The sequence below is a fragment of the Labrus bergylta genome, chromosome 1, assembly GCF_963930695.1.
Source record: "Labrus bergylta chromosome 1, fLabBer1.1, whole genome shotgun sequence".
Classification (NCBI taxonomy): domain Eukaryota; kingdom Metazoa; phylum Chordata; class Actinopteri; order Labriformes; family Labridae; genus Labrus; species Labrus bergylta.
The window spans coordinates 16,089,897-16,108,586 of NC_089195.1; the positions used below are offsets into that span (position 1 = coordinate 16,089,897).

Sequence of the window (18,690 nt, forward strand, 5' to 3'; positions counted from 1 at the left end):
TACGTCACAATATATATCTTTATTCATAACAAATATTTTGATTTCAAGTGCAACTTTTATGTCTCTAAAATCTTTCGTAAAAAATATATAAGCAATGGACCTGTGGCTTCTTAAGAAAGAAAAAAAGAAAGTAATTTCATACATACAGCATGAAGTAATCAGCAAATCATCATTTCATAAAACATTTAGCTTGTGCAGCTGATTGGGGCTTACAGTTTTCCAAAAGATCAAATAAGCTGTGTCAACAATTCAAGGTATTCAAGATACCCTCCATCAGGCTGAGAGGCTTCTGGTTCAGATAAGCTGTCAGGTTCAGCAGGTGTCTGTTCTCCTCACACAGATGAAAGGCCTTGTAGTACTGCATAAATAATTGTACCAGCCGCCTGCAACACAGAATGCTCCCCCATTAACATTACAAAGGTATGACACTGATTGTTAATGTTTCTTCAATGAAAAAGCAAAGATAATTTTCCATGTAGTATTATAAAAGACAGAGAAAATGCAATGACCTGAATAAATGTAAATTTGCAAAGTACCATTAAAGTATTTGTAAAAGTTTATATTTTACAACCTAAGCATGAAATTCATGTGGGTTTTCACGAAAGATACTTGACATCCTGAAGTTGCATCAGTAATGGTCTATCCAAATCTTTTTTTTTTTTAAGTGTTCTAAATGTTTGCGTTTCTCATCTTGCAGATTGACATGCAAAATCCTGAGTTCAGACTTTTTACAAATCTCTTTCATGTTGTAGTTATTTCAGCACTTCTTTAATCTGTTTGTGGTAATATAATCAGTGTATTTCTGTTTATTTTGGTTCATAGCACTACTAAATTAGTTCTCAGCTGATGTGTGACATGCTAGATACAGTGATCGGTTTTTAGGCATATATAGAAGGTGAATATTTGCAGTTGTGTAATTAAAGTGAATTAAAATTTAATTTAATTCTGCCAAACTGGCAGCAACAACATGAGGCCATCATTTAGTTTATAAAACCTGAAAGGTCAAACCACTAGTACATGTATACAACTAAAAAATATTTTGTTACTTAGCTAAAAAGACATGTATTCCAATCCAGAGGTATTATAAGCTTTAATGAAACTTTAAGTGACAGATGGAGGTGTTGTGACTCACCTGCGGTCCGGAGGTAAATGCACGGGTAGCTGCTGGGACTGTTCTGAGAGTACCAGTTGGTGTAGCTGAAGCGGCTCTGGTCTAACCACCTCCAGTTCTGCACACATGAACACAGTAAATTAAACCTGCCGCAGACATCTGTCTGTCCATAGACATCACAGTGTAGTCCAACTATTTTTTTTCTGTCACCTGTTACACACACTTTGATTAATATATTTATATTTTTTATTATTTATGTATGATAAGCTAATAACCTGGAAGTAGTATCCTCCCATCCAGGCGGTCTGGCAGCCTGCTCGGCTGGTGAGCGACTGGAGGAAAGTGTATTCAAACAAATCACTGGCAGATGCCATGGTAGCTCCTTGACCGGCACAGTAGGACTGAGGGACACACACACACACACACACACACACACACACACACACACACACACACACACACACACACACACACACACACACACACACACACACATTAAAAGGGGTTCACTTGTAGTTTTAAGCAATTCAAAATGTAATGAAATGAAAGTGCATAGACACCGATAGATAGATAGGTAGATACTTTATTGATGCCGAGGGAAATTCAAAGCAATTACTATTCATAAAAGATGATTTTCAAAAGCAACCTCACTCTACCACGTGTGACTAGTAGGGTAAAAAAAAAAAAGGTTTAAAAAACGTACTGTCAGGGAAAATCTTTAAAAACAAAAACACAAAAAAATTTAATCAGGCATATCAGCAGGCTGCAACTCCTGATGGGAGCAACAAACTCTTCCTATAAAACAAATCTGTCCCAGTTTGGGAGTAATAAGTGAGGTTATGGTCCTCACCAGGGTAGAGAAACAAACAGACACCTTCACACACACATTTCCCATTGATTTTTGCCAATAAAGCTTTGAATTGAACATAGTTAATTACCTCAGCGCTGCTCCAGGAATAGGATGAGCTCACAAAATAATAGCAGTTGCTCCTGTAACGTTCCCAACCAGATGGACAACTGAAGAAACGTTCTGTAGAGGACAAAGAGAAACAGCACATCATCACTCTGACAGAGAAATCAGAGAATCAAAGTGAAGAGGAAGAGTGAATATTTAAAGATAGCAAACCTTTAATTGGAGAATCGATCTCTGCAACATCTAACATGGCAGCATTTTCCTCTAAAAGTAGAGACAAAAAAAGAGTCATGTTTGGATCAAAATATAATCGACTCAGGATGCAGACAATCATGTGTTTAGCTTTTTACCTTCACTTATATGAAGTTCATCTTCTTCCACTGAGAGAGGAACAGAAAACAAGAGTTGTGTTAGAGAGCGATTCAGAGAACTCGCACACAACACAATGAGTCAGATATCAACTGTGTTTAATGTGTGGGAGCAACTTACACTGATTGTCCTTCTGCAGCTCTGGAACTGCAGCTGCAACATCTGCAATAGCTTCAAAATCTCCAACAATTTCAACATCTGCAACAGTGCCAACATCTGCAACAGGTTTAACATCTGCCAAATCTGAAAGGAAAGTCATCTCTCATTTATTTTATTTCCACTATTATTCTGTTTTTAACAACTGGTTTTTAATAAGTTTGTTCAACCATTGCATGCAAAACATCACCCAAATGATCTTAAACCAAGATAAATCTCAGCTTTTATTCTGTCTTTCAATTTGTATCTCATTTGCTTTCTCTCAAACATTGCTGAAACAGACTTTTTTCACATGTCATCATGCCTTTTTCTACCTTATGACCCTCTGTAAAAAGAACTCCAATCCACTCTGCTCAAACAATTTTTTTATAATACAAATATGTGAAAGATTTGATTCCTGCGGCTGTAATGTTTGGAAAAACTCTGAGGCAAACACAAAGAGTGTTAGAAAAGAAACTCAGTTTAAAATAGTTTTAATGCATCAACCTTCTTGGATGTGTGTGTTGTGACAACCCTGCCAGGTCACTGGGTGTCTTTGGCTTTGCTGCTGTTTTATTTTGTTTAATTTCAGTAAACCTGTAACTTTGTGACTATCTACCTCGGATCAGGAGCATTATACCAAATGAATCACACCTTTGTATGTGACGTCACCCGCTGCACATTATGTGTGTGACGCGCACCCACACACTCTCCCTCTTCTATCATCTGGGAAGTAAAGTACAATGCCAACTTTCACCATCAAGTGACAGGGGATGGTTACAGGTTGCCTTTCATTCATAAAACTGTGTCTACATATGTAAACATTAGTTTTGTGTAAGTGTGCGTTCTGGCTGGAGGCTCATCAGCAGGATCAGCTGCAACTGGGCCTGGTGCAATCTGTCTGCAAAGAGCTGCTGGTTTCTCTTATTCACCCTCTGACTCCCTGATTCTTCTGGCTCTGGTTCTGGTCGACTGGCACTGCTCTGGTTTGGAGAACCATCATCTGACAATGACTCTTTAGCTTTTGTTCTGTTTAGCACATACACATTAACATACATTCCCCAATGACCTACACGACACTATGGATTTATCGTTGCCTTTTGTAAATAAAACTACTTTTTGACCTTACCAGCTTGTTTTGTCTCCCTACTTTATCACAATCTATGAGCAAGGTTGTCACAGTTTGAGTGAACATAATTAATATCATAGCTCTTGTTTCCAATCCAAAAAGAGGAAAATCTGTGTATCTTTTACAAACATCTATAAGAACAAGTTGTAAAATTAACAAAATGAACTTACCCGCTGCAGCTGTGAGAGCAAGAACTGAAAGGAGCAGGATAGCCTTCATGTTGATGATGAGGAGGAGGATGATAAAGTGACTGGAGGCCTGCTGGGAGTCAGAGACAAGTCAGTTACAGAATATGTTAACATGAACAGTCAGACAGAGAGAGAGAGAAGGCAGCTGTCTTACCTGTCAGTTGAATATCTGCTGATGCTCAGGTATCAGGTGAGTGATGAAGAGGAGGTTGTCCGGCTCTTTATATACACACACCTAAACCTGAGCTTTGACCTTGGGCTGAACGTGAGTGTGTTTGTTTCAAAGTGTGTTCAATCAACGTGCCCCAGTTTGCGAGAATTGAGGCCAATAAGGAAGCACTGATAGAAACATTCTTCTGATAAATGACTGATAATAAAATATGTTCCAGCACTAATGATAACGAAGGATTCTGTCTGACATGATTCTGACTGACACACTTTCGTCCGCACGTACAGTGCTATTGGAAAAAGACTTGATTAATGATTAATGTGTCATTATTAAACACTCTGAAAAAACTCAAAGCTCAGTAAGTGCTAAGTGAAATGAAAGTAAATGCAAAGTCAAAGTAGAACATTTTAAACAACCTCAGTTGACTCCTGGCTGTACAGGTGTAAAACACATGATAAAGAACAAATTTGCATAAAATGATCTATGAAAAATAAAATTAACAGATGAATATATATCTGGAAGGATGGACTGACTGATATGCTTGAGATGACCAGGGTTCAAGGATTCGGATGGTTTGGTCGAGATGCCTCGTCTGGCTGCTGTGAACGCTGCACTGATGCAGATTAAGGAAATAATAGTGTCCCAGACATGATGTCTAAGAAATGCAGGATCTTGTGAAAATGTTTACCATATTCCTGTCTCAGTGATGTAGTGCGGTTCGTGAGGTAACGCCTGAGCTGCATACTTAGTGTTGATTTGTTTTATCAGAGGCTTGTATGGGCTTGTATGGGAAAGATGTAGGTGGGGTAGAGGTTCCCAGCTGATCTGTTTTACTTTGATGGAGTGTGAATATGAGGGACTCTGAAGTGTGGATGGTAATGTCAGATAGCTTAGGATGGTGGGATGGATTGCAGACGGATGAAGTTGAAGGAAATTCAGAGCATCCGAGGAACCCAGAAAGCTATAAGGAACATGGATTCGAGAGTGGAATTGATTGTAGGGGGTGAGTAGCCTGAACGTAATGTATGGATGCAGAGGCTGAGAAGGTCAGAGGTGAGTGGAAGGTGCTTGATAGCAACCGCAGGTTCCTGTTTCCTTAGACTTTTGATCAACATGATTAAGTAGTAATGAGAGACAGAAGTGCAATGGGGTTGCAGTAGCTGATTGGATAAAAAAGTTCATTCTGGCTAGATAGGTCTGAATAGTGGAGGACCAGATTTATGGATGGCATGAGCATGGATGATGAAGTTGTAGATGAACGCAATGTCCAAAGATGGAAAATATGACTGGTATGCAGAGTGATATGCTTTAAGCATTTCCAGCTAGTTAAATAGGCAGGCGATGTACTGGCAGCTGTTAAGAATGGCTGAAAATGGTGGGACTGATGAGGGATGCAAATCTGAATTTCTGAAAGGAGAATAGAGACAATAAATTAGCGATGGTGTCGTGGTAACCCAGAATGTGGGCTGCCCTGAGGATGAACTGGTGATGTGATGAGAGTGACCTTAGTCAGCGCAGAAACAACATGATGGCTGGGGAATGAAGACAGCCTTTGTTGATGATTTTGACAACGGCTGTGTTATCTGAGTGTAGGAGTATGGATTTATTTGACCATTCATGCCCCAAAAGTATTTCAATGATGATAATCGGGTAGAGCTCATGAAGGGCAGATGAAGGAGTATGGGATTCAGAGTTCATAGTATGTATTTCTGGGGCCAGATGGAAGCGACCATCTTCCTCCATAGTAGCCATCAAAGCCTATGGAAGGGACAGCGTCTGTATGAAGCTAAATGTCTTCTGGTTGGGTTTTGGAGTTGTCATAGAAGAAGGAAACGTTGTTCAAGGAAGACAGGAAATATTGCCACGTGTGCATTTCCTATTTTACAAGTGTCGTTAATGACTACTCTGTCATGGATAGAGGGGATGCTGCGGCTTTGTCAGAAAGGTAAGGGAGAAAGGATTTAGCCTGAGGAATAATGCGAATAGCATGAATGAGGTGGCCAAGAAGAGGAGGGGAGTGCTTTGCAGGATTTATTTTCTTCAGGCAGTGATGGCTAGAAGGAAATTGAGTCGAGGGTGATACCTAGAACTCGATGGAGGTACCAGACCCTACAGTTTTCAGTTCAGAAAGTGGGACTCCAAGCTCTGAGAAGGTTTTTGAGAAGGTGAGGCGAACAGAAAAATAATATGATCCTTTCCAGCATGCCCCAAAGTAGCGCCAGAAGTTTGGGTGGATGGGTAGGACTTTTGAAGGCACTTGTTATTTCTGCCTTGGAAAGCCGGGAGCCGTGGCCTGGTAAGCGGATGAGAGTGCTGGCATGGTTGATGGATGCATAGTGCATGGATAAGTCAGGACAAGGAATGACACTGTTGATACCTAAAAGGAAAGCTCAGTAGGAATAGGAGGAGGATGAGGATACCTATTACACCTATGATTATGTGTAACTTAGGGCTCCCTGAGAAGCTGGCCGAGAGAGCGGTAGGAGCAGGAGCAGTTGCAGACTTTTGTATATTCCTAGTGCAATTAATGCTCTTAACATTGTTTTAAGGAAAAGTGACATTATTATTTTTCTTGGTTGTATTCGGTCAGGTTGTGTTGCTATGTCCCATGTCTTTTTATCTGTTATCTTTACGATGCTGTAAATCAAATCTACCTTCCAGGAATAATAAAGGTCTGAACTGAACTGAACTGGAGCCTTGTTTGTGTGAAAGAAGGGCAGAGGAAGGGATGATGGGATGTAAGGATGTATGTGCACAGGGATTTTGTGAAGCCTGCAAACACAAGGATGAAAGAAAGCTATGATAGCTTGAGGGATCGGACACAGGGGGAGAAGGCACAGGGGGTGATACGACCTTTACCCCACCAGGGAGAGCTACCGCTGGAGGTAGTGGCTGTAGAAGCGGCCCCCAGTGACTGAGGCCCGGTGACAACACGCATGAAGTCTGTGGTGGTGGAATGGATGCCCTTCGCTTTCATGCATCATCGGAGGTGATCGATGGGTTAGTCTCTGATGCCGAACTCTCTTTTAGATTGGGGACCGGCATACAGCACCGTGATGGGTAGCTGGCTTCTGCACTGTGAAAGCGGCAAGAAGAGGGTTGGGTCTGGGTGCTGTGGCTATGCCTGTAGCTTATTCGGTTTGGGTGTCCCACTGATGGTGGAGATGAGGCCTGGGATCCGCTGCAAGTTGGTGAGATTTTTTTTTCGGGGAGTTTGAATGGAGATGGCGGTGCAGCGTTATGCTCACCGCGGACTGCCAACGGCTCTGCTAGGATGCTGGACTGATGTCTGACTGCTGTTCCAAGGGTGGATGATAACAGGTTTTGAACAGTTCATCATACAGGTCTTCATCAGAGTTGTGCAACTGAAGTTCAGGATCCATGGTAAATAGCCTTTTTCGTATTTTAATGTGTGGTCAAAGAACTGAGACAAACAGGGTGGAGTGGGATTGCTCAGTAGAAGTAGGCTTGTGATTGAGGTGTGGTTTGGGCAGAGTACTGCTCCCAAACCTAAGATAATATATCAACTTAATTAATTGAAGGAAGTAAAACGCCATAGTGTTTGGCCTGACACGCTAACTGAGTGGGAGATTTTTGGTCAACGAGAACCAAGTTTAGTTCACTCTGGAGACAGAGAAGAAGAAGAAGAGTCGTTGAGCTCTGTGTCAACGAGTGATATCCAGCACCCGGCACGCAATTCTTTGTATTTCTAAGTCTGAAAAGGAGCTTTCGATGACTCATAAATCGTCATTTTGCGTCATTGGCGGCTGTTGTGGTTAGCGGGATGAAACTACAATGCTAGTTCCTCATATTTTCGACCACTGAAGCTACAGACCTATCACAGATCAGTGGGTGGGACCTCACTCCCAGAATCAAAACTTGTGCTGCGTTCCATTTACCTCGGAACTCGGAACTGGGATTGACTGTCATGATTTGGTTTTGTGTTTAAGTTTCCCTGTTTTATCCCAGTGTTGCTTGTTTCCCTTGTGTGTTAATGTTTCCTAGTGTTCATGATTTCCTACTTTTGTCTTCAATGTTTTCTGTTTTATTTTGTCATTTATTATCCTCGTGTATCTCTGTGTTCTAGTGTGTTTTGTTAGACTCTTGAGTTCTGTGTGTCTTTAGTGTTTCATGATTTATTTTGTATTGTCCTCAGTGTTTCTGGTCTTGTGTTTCTCCCTGCCTTGATTGCCCTGATTGTCTTCACCTGTGTTGTTAGTCTCACCTGTGTCTGATTACCCCATGTCTATTTAGTCTCTGTGTTTCTTCCCTTCTGTGTCAGTTCATTGTATGTGTTTGTCGGTTGTCGTATGGCAGTTTACCCGTGGCTCCTTGTTTTCTCCTGTTTTGATTTTTGTTTAATTAAATATTTTTTTCCTCCACTTGGTTTTCTCGATCTGTGACAATGACGTCACACCCAAGTAAACTGCGTTCCAGTTGCAAGTCTGAAAAGCAACATGGACGCGTCCAGGACTACCTTTGTTTTGTTAACTAATACCAGACGATAACAACACGCTTCATGATAGTTTCTGACAGAAAATAACATGAAAACACCTCCACAGAGAGAACTTCCACGATACCATCGGTCTTATTAATTTAATTACACAAAAAGACGACTAAGCTGATAATAAACACAACAGTTACATCTTAAACATCCCTTTCGATGTACGTAGCAACCATATTGGATCTGAACGTGAGCTACTTCTTTTTTCTCCCAGTTTCTGAGTCATAATTATGACTTCAGGGGGCATCCCAGTTGACTTTCGACTGGGAACTGGGAATATCCTACTTAAGAGATCACCTGGAACGCACCATTAACGTTCACTATATTGCTTGGAAGCTATTGGTGCGATCCAGTTGACCTCCTACGTGGGTAATGTAAAGAAGTGGCCTGTCGTGCTGTGCATTCTGGAATTTGGTGTCTTTCATCCACATGAGCCAAAAAGGCACTTTCTGCCTTTCCTCGGCCAAGAAGGCATTTCTACTACATATATGACCCAATGTCAATACAGACTCATGTTTCAACGAGTGAAGTATCCCTGTAATGTTAGCTTAAGTTAATTATTAAGGGAATTGGCTGATAAACTTAAATCAAAGTCAATATCTTTATTAGTGTTTTAACTGCAATCAAAGTTTTGATTTACTGTGCCCACCTGTACAAATAAAATATGACCCTCTTTTTAAGATAAACCCCCCTTTCAAGGAACATTTTTCAGAAATAAGTGACTGAGTCAAAACCAAGTCATGTTTTTATGATGAAAACTATTTTACTTAAACTTAAAGAGCCCATATTATGCCATTTTTGGGGTTCGTATATTTAATCTATATACCTACTTTTGTACGTTCACAATAGATTAAATCCGAAAAAGTGTCTGTTTTCATGTATTGCTCCTCCTTGCTCCCTCTCTGCTCTGAGTCCGTCAGCTACGCTCTGCTGTGCCCACACTGTTAGACCCCACGTGGGCCAAGTCTGCTCTGATTGGTCTGCCGATCCGCTCTGTCGTTATTGGTCAGTTGCTCAGCACGTGTCTCGGAAATTTCAACATGAGCTGCAGGGCTTGCCACAATGAGCCAATGGACTTAGATCAGTGATCTCACACTGACAATGACGCCGCATTGACACATTTTTATCGAGGGGGGCTAGAACCGAGCGTTACATGTGGCTAATGCTACAGCTAACAGGAGGACGTAGGAGAAGCCGCGTTTCCGTGGACTTTGAATTTTTGCACATAAATGTGCCTAAACATGCACAGCACACTTGGAAAACACACTAAAGGGCATATAAAACCAGAAAAAGCATAATATGGGACCTTTAATAATGACACAAACATATTTAATAAAACAAGATTTTTTGGATTCAACATTTTTTATTGGTTTTCAAACAGTCAATTACAAAAAACTATTTTCCATATTTTCCATAGCATCTTGTGGTTGTTGTTTTTAACACCTGTTACATGAAATCTAATTTTCAATATTTAAATAAAATTATTACTTCTAAATTAAATAAATGCGTCAATTTCCTGTTACCTTCACCATGACTGATTTCACACCTTTCTCTTCGCATATTGACAGATGTTGTCATATTTATGAATAGAGGTGTTTGGTGAGATCAGGGGTTGCAAGTTTTTTTTCATGTGAGCATACCTTTGTTTATTTTTCAATCACATACTCACACTCACCAGTTGATCTCCTGGAAGAGGTTGCTGTGAAGACAGGAGTAAGATGGTCATTTTGGGCTCTTCATCTTCAGACATTACACTCTGTGACACCATATTTCTTGGCTGTTTGACAGTTTTTTAATGACTGCTGCATTGTTAATCATTATATTCAAATTGGCATCATAATGCCGCCTCATTTGTTGTTTGACTTGACCTACTTTTGATGCACTTAGTTCTGATGATCACAGTCCCCCCTGTTGTGCCCCCCTGGTATCTCTTCCTGGTGTCCCCGCCTGGTGTCTCTCCCTTGTGTCTCCCCCTGGTGTCTCTCCCTGGTCTCCCTTTTTTAAAGTGTGTTTCATGTAAAGAAAAAATTATTGCCTTATATTCAGATCAATATAGTAATATACAATTAAGTCACTCTTGTTGTCCATCTGTAATACATCAGGTCCACTCTCTCAGCAGGTTGTAGCGGCCACATGGCTAAAGCCAGGGTTTTCCTTGACGCTGTTCAAGCACAAATAAATAGCACCAACTAAGTGATCTTTTGTTTTCAAGTTGAGTTAAATGAAAGTTTGTTTGTCGTACTATCCAGTCTAGTTTTCTTTGGGTTTACATGTTACAAATCTATTTCTACATGTTGAAACTGATTTGAAGATATTTTTAATTGAATTACAGATGTCAGTAATTACTTTTTCACTAGTAAGAATAATGATTACGGATATCTACAATTGAATTTCCACAGTCTGAAAAGAGATTGTTACTAGTGGAAATGTAATTTCCCATTACAGATATCAACAATTCTCAAACCATTTCAGATATGTGTAAATGCAGATATCTACAATGACATTTCTACATGAGGAAATTCCTTTGTTGATATCAACAATTCAATTTAGACTAGTTAAAAAGAAAAATGTTAGATATGTTGGGCCACGCAGGCTTAGGACAGTCAAACAATGGACTTGGGCCTGCACCTCTGTAAAAGCCTCATTTGAGTTATTCACTGAGATCACAAAGAGGCCTAAAAGGACTCCCTGCGGTACTTCACACCGCAAAGTAAGGGGGGGACCGGAACCTCTATCTCCTCATTGGAGGGGACCTGAGGTAGACCCCCCATGGAGCAGGCCAGGCTACAAAAACTCCAAGACTTCCATTGCTCGACCTCTTTCCACGCGCTGACTTCTAGTGCTCGGAGACCCAAGCTCACCTTCTGTTTCCTGCAACAATCTTCCTTTGTTTTAAGTTTTTTTGGCGCGCAGGTAATCCGCGGCCGGCAGTGTTCTAAATTCTGAGCTCGGATTGTCCAGTGAACGCATCTCAGTTTCTCGGAGAGCGTCAGACTATAACAGATTATCAGAAAGATAACGGTCTTATTCCGTCCTGCAACGAAAGGACATCAAAGGACATCTCCGTTCTCGCCGTAAGGGACCCTCGCCGCCATCAGACGCCTCTGCAGCAGGACGGACAGAAGATCTGCTCCATTGCCGGACTCTTTTCCTTCACCAATCGCGGACAAAGCGATTCACAAGTGAGGCTTAATTAGGTCTGGGCAGAATTAGCTTTAGAGAGTGTTTTTACAACAATTGTTGATCGAAGCTGAAACTGTAATTTTTATCTTTGTTGGACCGCTGCGTCCTGAGTTTTAACTGTTTAAAACTCTTGTTGTTTCGGACCGCTGCGTCCTATATGTGTTTAGCGTAACAGTGTTATAACCGGGTATTACTCTTCTGATCAGAAAGGCCAGTGTAAACCGTATTAACTTGAATTCGGCTATTGGTTTGTTTCTGTGAATGAAGGGAATTACTCCGAGTTGTGGCGCGGGAGTCGGACTGTGATCCGGCCTCTTCAGGCACGCATTTCTCTTTTATTCTCTTTTATCCTCTTTTATTTCCCCTTCTACGAACATACACACACACATATTCCCGTGTAAACGTACATCTGTAAACCAACTCCACCACCGCGCCATTACGCACAGAGATCTATACACTCGCGGCTATCCAGACGCCTCAGGGACACAGATCGTGTAGGGCCGAACTCGGTCTCTTTTAGACATTAAGGCCACATTTAGGTCTCTGTTAGGTGTGCGCCATCGGAAGGGCGACCACGTGGGACGAAGTAATCTTCCCCCCCCTTTTCTCTCCCTTTCATCCACACACGCACGCACCCAGGTCTTTGTTAGGTTTGCGCCATCATGAACGACCACGTGGGTACGAAGCCATCTCCCTCCTTTCTTCTTCCCCTCTCTCTCTCTCTCTCACACACACACACACACACACACACACACACACACACACACACACACACACACACACACACACCTACATTCACACCCCTTCCACAAGCCTTTGCTTGATAATGTTTGTTGCTTAGATTAGTTTATAATAGTTATTTGTTTGATTAAGTTAATTGATTTTGGATTGATGTTGCTTTGTTTAAATAAATTCTGTTATAATTTAAGAGAGCAGTTGTTTGTGATTACTGGTGTATTTGCATTGTGATATAAGCTGGGTGCGAAGGCTTTGTGTACGGATTTCAATCAATTTATTAAATATAGTTATTCATTATTAATAATATTAGTAATTAAATAACTAATTTGAGACTGATTTGAGTGATATTTTGGTTATATTTACCTGATTACAGGTTGGTGCCCCAAAACGAGATTAAACATAGTTTAATGATATTTTATTTATATTATTAATAATTAAGTATAATTATTAAAGAATATAACCAAAGTTGATTTGATACAACCCCAACAGATATCTCTAATATAATTGTTACACGTAAAAAAAAAATTTCAGATATCTGAAATGCAGTTTTTGATGTCTGTAATTACATTCTTTACATTACATTCAAGATATCAATAATATCAATGATATCTGTAATGTAAGAACAATTGTAGATTATCACTAGTAGCAATATCATAAATATCATGAATTAGAATTGTGATATGTCAAAATTATCATTATGGATATATCGATTTTGAATTTCAACATGTAAAATTGAATTCAGTGTTTCCCCTACCATTATATTAGGGGGGAGGCTTGATCAGCTTTGAGTCCGATTGGACACACAGGTGCTGACAGGCATTGCACAGAGGCAAAGCACAACATTGATGGCAGTTCATGAGAGCTCTAATCAATAGAAACCATCTTAAAAGTCGCCGTTATCAACAAAACCATCGTCATCACCATCATCAACATCATTAATAATGACACCATCATCCTCATCATTAAAGTCGTCGGTATTCATGAAAGAGCTGGGTCTTTAGCTTTTTCTTAAAGGTGCAAAGGGACTGTGCAGATCGAATGGAGTTTGGTAGTTCGTTCCACCACCGGGGGGCAACAGAGGGGAAGAGTCTCGTTAGCATCTTAGGACCCTGTTGTGAAGGTTGGATCAGACGCCTTTCATTGGCAGAGCGTAGTGGGCGTGAGGGAGTGTAGACCTGGATTATAGAGTTTAGGTAAGGGGGAGTTTTGTAAGCGAGCAGCAGCATTTTAAACTTGATACAGGCAGGGAGCCAGTGTAAGGAGATGAACAGCGGAGTGACATGTGCTCTTTTAGGAAGGTTGAAGACCAGTCGTGCTGCTGCATTTTGTATCATCTGCAGGGGTTTGATAGTGCATGTAGGAAGACCTCCCAGTAGAGAGTTGCAGAGTTGAGAGAGAATAGTCAATGCGTGATATCACAAGAGCCTGTACCAGGAACTGTGTAGCGTGTTCTGACAGGTAAGGTCTGATCTTCCTGCTGTTGTACAGGGGCAAATCTACATGACGGGCAATTGAGGCCAATTGAACCTTAAATGTTAGCTGGTCATTAATCAAGACACCCAGGTTCTGGGCAGACTTTGTGGGAATGGGTTTGGTTGTTCCAAGCTGGATATTGATCTGTGGTTGCATAGAGGGACTGGCTGGGATGATAAGGAGCTCAGTCTTTGAAAGGTTGAGTTGAAGGTGGTGTTCATTCATCCATTTAGAGATATCAGCAAGGCATGATGAGATTATTGCTGAGACTGTAACATCGTCTGGCGGGAATGATAGGAAGACCTTTCTGCACCTCATTGCTCTATACCTCTGTCCTGGGGGAAGTAGGGTGAGGTGAGTGTTCAGTGGATGTGTGATGTCCTGTTCTATTGAGGTTGTAAGGCGTGTGATGGCCCTGTTATTGAGTTCTGTTAGGTTGGGTGTGGGGAGACCAATTATTCTGGCAGCTGTGGTTGTGATGCGTGTGAGTATGGCCTTGTTTTTCCACAGGTAACTTGTTAAAGGAGCAGGTGGAACAGTACAGTAAAATGGGCTGGATCATGCTCTGATATAGCAGCAGGAGGAGATGGGGGCAGCATAGAGTCCTTTCAGTTTTCGGAGGGCTGGTGAAAAATTAATTGTAGATATCTTTAATTAGTATTGTTACTGCTGAAAATTAGATTGTGTATATATCGGCTTGGAAGTATAACATGTCAAAAAGCAATTATTGATATCTGCAATTGCTATGACGGCTAATACTTTAATGTTGAAATGGCTTGCCATACACTCCAAGGCTGCTTCCCAGACATTAATTTATGACTGATAACTTGTGCAACAATTAAAACCAGAATAACTCATCCATCTAAAAAGTCTCAAATAAGAGAAGAAGAACAAAAATCAGTTTGAAAGATATGTTGCTTTTCCAGGATTGTGAACCATAGCATACACCGAATAATAGATAGATAAAATTGTCTTTTCTTCTGAATGCATTAACCATTGAGATTAGCAAAAGTATTTTAGGTCGACTTCTATAAATTTGTTTGAGTACCAATGTACATTTCCAGGTGTGAAAAAGCTTGGGATTCTGATACCAGGCAGGACACATTTAGTAAAGCAAAGATGTTTTTTAATATTCTTAAACTATAACATAACTTTAATGACACACATGCTAATCTTGCTGTAAGCAAATCAGACAAGAAAAACAAAGTATGTCACAATATATATCTTTATTCATTACACATATTTTACATTACAAAACACATTACTTTTATGTCTTCAAAATCTTTAGTAAAAAAAAAAAAAAATCAGCAATGGACCTGTGGCTTCTTAACAAAGAAAGAAAGACAGTAGTTTCATACATACAGCAGTAAGTAATCAGCAAATCATAATTTTATAAAACATTCAGCTCATGCGACAGATTGAGGCTTATTGTTTTCCAAAAGATCAAATAAGCTGTCTGTGCCAACACCTATTCAAGATACCATCCATCAGGCTGAGAGGTTTCTAGTTTAGATCAGCTGCAGGTTCAGCAGGTGTCTGTTCTCCTCACACAGATGAAAGGCCTTGAAGTACTGCATACATTATTGCTCCAGCCGCCTGCAACACAGAATGTTCCCCCATTAACATTACAAAGGTATGACACTGATTGTTAATGTTTCTTCATTGAAAAAGCAAAGATAGTTTTCCATGTAGTATTATAAGAGACAGAGAAAATGCAATGACCTGAATAAATGTAAATTTGCAAAGTACCATTAAAGTATTTGTAAAAGTTTATATTTTACAACCTAAGCATGAAATTCATGTTGTTCTTTTTCACAAAAGATCCTTGACTATACAACTGAAGTTGCATCAGTAATGGTCTATCCAAATCTTTTTCGAAAAAAAGTGTTGCAGTTGTGTAATTAAAGTGAACTAAATTGTGATTTAATTCTGCCAAACTGGCAGCAACAATGTGAGGCCAGACTCAAGTTTATAAAACCTGAAAGGTCAAAACACTTGTACATGTATAAAACTATTACTGTAATCCAGAGGTATTATAAGCTTAAATGAAACTTTAAGTGACAGATGACGGTGTTGTGACTCACGTGTGGTCTGGAGGTAAATGCACGGGTAGCTGCTGTAACTGTTCTGAGAGTACCAGTTGGTGTAGCTGAAGCGGCTCTGGTCCAACCACCTCCAGTTCTGCACACATGAACACACAGTAAATTAAACCTGCCGCAGACATCTGTCTGTCCATAGATATAGTATAGTACAGTATTGTAGTACAGGATGTTCAGTGATCTGTTACACACACTTTGATTAATATATCTATATTTTGTATTATTTATGTATGATAAGCTAATGACCTGGAAGTAGTATCCTCCCATCCAGGCGGTCTGGCTGCCTCCACGGCTGGTGAGCGACTGGAGGAAAGTGTATTCAAACAAATCACTGGCAGACGCCATGGTAGCTCCTCGACCGGCACAGTAGGACTGAGGGACACACACGCACACACACACACACATTAAAAGGGGTTCACTTGTAGTTTTAAGCAATTCAAAATGTAATGAAATCAAAGTGCATAGACACCGATAGATAGATAGATAGATAGATACTTTATTGATGCCGAGGGAAATTCAAAGCAATTACGATTCATAAAAGATGATTTTCAAAAGCAACCTCACTCTACCACGTGTGACCAGTAGGGTAAAAAAAAAAGGTTTAAAAAAAACGTACTGTCGGGGAAAATCTTTAAAAACAAAAACACAAAAAAATGTAATCAGGCATATCAGCAGGCTGCAACTCCTGATGGGAGCAACAAACTCTTCCTATAAAACAAATCCGTCCCAGTTTGGGAGTAATAAGTGAGGTTATGGTCCTCACCAGGGTAGAGAAACAAACAGACACCTTCACACACACATGTCCCATTGATTTTTGCCAATAAAGCTTTGAATTGAACATAGTTAATTACCTCAGCGCCGCTCCAGGAATAGGATGAGCTCACAAAATAATAGCAGTTGCTCCTGTAACGTTCCCAACCAGATGGACAACTGAAGAAACGTTCTGTAGAGGACAAAGAGAAACAGCACATCATCACTCTGACAGAGAAATCAGAGAATCAAAGTGAAGAGGAAGAGTGAATATTTAAAGATAGCAAACCTTTAATTGGAGAATCGATCTCTGCAACATCTAACATGGCAGCATATTCTTCTAAAAGTAGAGACAAAAAAAGAGTCATGTTTGGATCAAAATATAATCGACTCAGGATGCAGACAATCATGTGTTTAGCTTTTTACCTTCACTTATATGAAGTTCATCTTCTTCCACTGAGAGAGGAACAGAAAACAAGAGTTGTGTTAGAGAGCGATTCAGAGAACTCGCACACAACACAATGAGTCAGATATCAACTGTGTTTAATGTGTGGGAGCAACTTACACTGATTGTCCTTCTGCAGCTCTGGAACTGCAGCTGCAACATCTGCAAGAGCTTCAACATCTTCAACAATTTCAACATCTGCAACAGCGCCAACATCTGCAACAGGTTTAACATCTGCCAAATCTGAAAGGAAAGTCATCTCTCATTTATTTTATTTCCACCATTATTCTGCTTTTAACAACTGGTTTTTAATAAGTTTGTTCAACCATTGCATGCAAAACATCACCCAAATGATCTTAAACCAAGATAAATCTCAGCTTTTATTCAGTCTATAAGTGTTTAGCTCTATTGCGCTTTCTTAAACAGATTTTCCTTACATGCCATTGTAACGCTGCTGGTACAGGAGGTGTAGCTAGTTGGCAATAAGTCCCGGGATAGCTGGTTAACATCAGTTAAACAGACGACAAAGTTGGGGATTTCCACCAACTCAGACTCAGCTTAAAATTATTTTTTAATAAATGTGTGTGTTGCACATTATATGTATGACGCGCACCCACACACTCTCCCTCTTCTATCATCTGGGAAGTGAAGGACAATGCCAACTTTCACCATCAAGTGACAGGGGATGGTTACAGGTTGACTCATTCATAAAACTGTGTTTACATATGTTAACATTATTTTTGTGTAAGTGTGCGTTCTGGCTGGAGGCTCATCAGCAGGATCAGCTGCACCTGGTGGAATCTGCCTACAAATAGCTGCTGGTTATTTTTGGCTTTTGTAAACGTGCCAGCGTGTCTTATCTTCCTACTTTGTCACAATCTATGAGCCAGGATGAGACAGTGAGTCCACATAATTAATATTATAGCTGTTAGCTCCGATCTAAAGAGAGGAAAATCTGTTTATCTTTTACAAACATCTACAAGAACAAGTTGTAAAAATAACAAAATGAACTTACCCACTGCAGCTGTGAGAGCAAGAACTGAAAGGAGCAGGATAGCCTTCATGTTGATGATGAGGAGGAGGATGATAAAGTGACTGGAGGCCTGCTGGGAGTCAGAGACAAGTCAGTTACAGAATATGTTAACATGAACAGTCAGACAGAGAGAGAGAGAAGGCAGCTGTCTTACCTGTCAGTTGAATATCTGCTGATGCTCAGGTATCAGGTGAGTGATGAAGAGGAGGTTATCCGGCTCTTTATATACACACACCTAAACCTGAGCTTTGACCTTGGGCTGAACGTGAGTGTGTTTGTTTCAAAGTGTGTTCAATCAACGTGCCCCAGTTTGCAGGAATCGAGGCCAATAAGGAAGCACTGATAGAAACATTCTTCTGATAAATGACTGATAATAAAATATGTTCCAGCACTAATGATAACGAAGGATTCTGTCTGACATGATTCTGACTGACACACTTTCGTCCGCACG

The 18,690-nt window shown here is 40.4% G+C and overlaps 2 protein-coding genes across 4 annotated transcripts; both read right to left on the reverse strand.

The window, feature by feature from the left end:
- On the reverse strand, positions 1–4,155 carry LOC109976392 (galactose-specific lectin nattectin-like). 2 transcript variants are annotated; one of them, XM_029275880.2, is made up of 9 exons: positions 4,000–4,155; positions 3,828–3,918; positions 2,514–2,636; positions 2,375–2,404; positions 2,238–2,288; positions 2,050–2,141; positions 1,387–1,512; positions 1,133–1,229; positions 1–383 (listed from the first exon to the last, which is right to left on the reverse strand). In XM_029275880.2, the coding sequence occupies exons 2-9, from the start codon at positions 3,874–3,876 to the stop codon at positions 313–315; spliced, it is 639 nt and encodes a 212-aa protein (XP_029131713.2). In that variant the 5' UTR covers positions 3,877–3,918; positions 4,000–4,155; the 3' UTR covers positions 1–312. The 2 variants fall into 2 exon arrangements, with proteins under 2 accessions (XP_029131713.2, XP_065811121.1); XM_065955049.1 differs by having other exon boundaries at positions 3,828–3,915; positions 4,000–4,134.
- A 10,964-nt stretch (positions 4,156–15,119) lies between these two features.
- On the reverse strand, positions 15,120–18,549 carry LOC110001351 (galactose-specific lectin nattectin). 2 transcript variants are annotated; one of them, XM_065955038.1, is made up of 9 exons: positions 18,394–18,549; positions 18,222–18,312; positions 17,327–17,449; positions 17,188–17,217; positions 17,051–17,101; positions 16,863–16,954; positions 16,258–16,383; positions 15,997–16,093; positions 15,120–15,508 (listed from the first exon to the last, which is right to left on the reverse strand). In XM_065955038.1, exons 2-9 carry the CDS (start codon positions 18,268–18,270, stop codon positions 15,438–15,440), a joined length of 639 nt encoding a protein of 212 aa, XP_065811110.1. In that variant the 5' UTR covers positions 18,271–18,312; positions 18,394–18,549; the 3' UTR covers positions 15,120–15,437. The 2 variants fall into 2 exon arrangements, with proteins under 2 accessions (XP_065811110.1, XP_020512494.2); XM_020656838.2 differs by having other exon boundaries at positions 18,222–18,309; positions 18,394–18,528.
- Positions 18,550–18,690: the final 141 nt, after the last annotated feature.

Excerpts from the sequence above, each read along its gene's own strand:
- LOC109976392 (XM_029275880.2), bottom strand. The coding sequence starts at position 3,876 with ATGAAGGCTATCCTGCTCCTTTCAGTTCTTGCTCTCACAGCTGCAGCG. Across the intron at positions 2,142-2,237 it reads GATCGATTCTCCAATTAAAG|AACGTTTCTTCAGTTGTCCA; the intron begins GTTTGCTATCTT and ends TGTCCTCTACAG. Across the intron at positions 1,513-2,049 it reads ATTCCTGGAGCAGCGCTGAG|TCCTACTGTGCCGGTCAAGG; the intron begins GTAATTAACTAT and ends TGTGTCCCTCAG.
- LOC110001351 (XM_065955038.1), bottom strand. The coding sequence starts at position 18,270 with ATGAAGGCTATCCTGCTCCTTTCAGTTCTTGCTCTCACAGCTGCAGTG. Across the intron at positions 16,384-16,862 it reads ATTCCTGGAGCGGCGCTGAG|TCCTACTGTGCCGGTCGAGG; the intron begins GTAATTAACTAT and ends TGTGTCCCTCAG. Across the intron at positions 15,509-15,996 it reads CATTTACCTCCAGACCACAC|GCGGCTGGAGCAATAATGTA; the intron begins GTGAGTCACAAC and ends TCTGTGTTGCAG.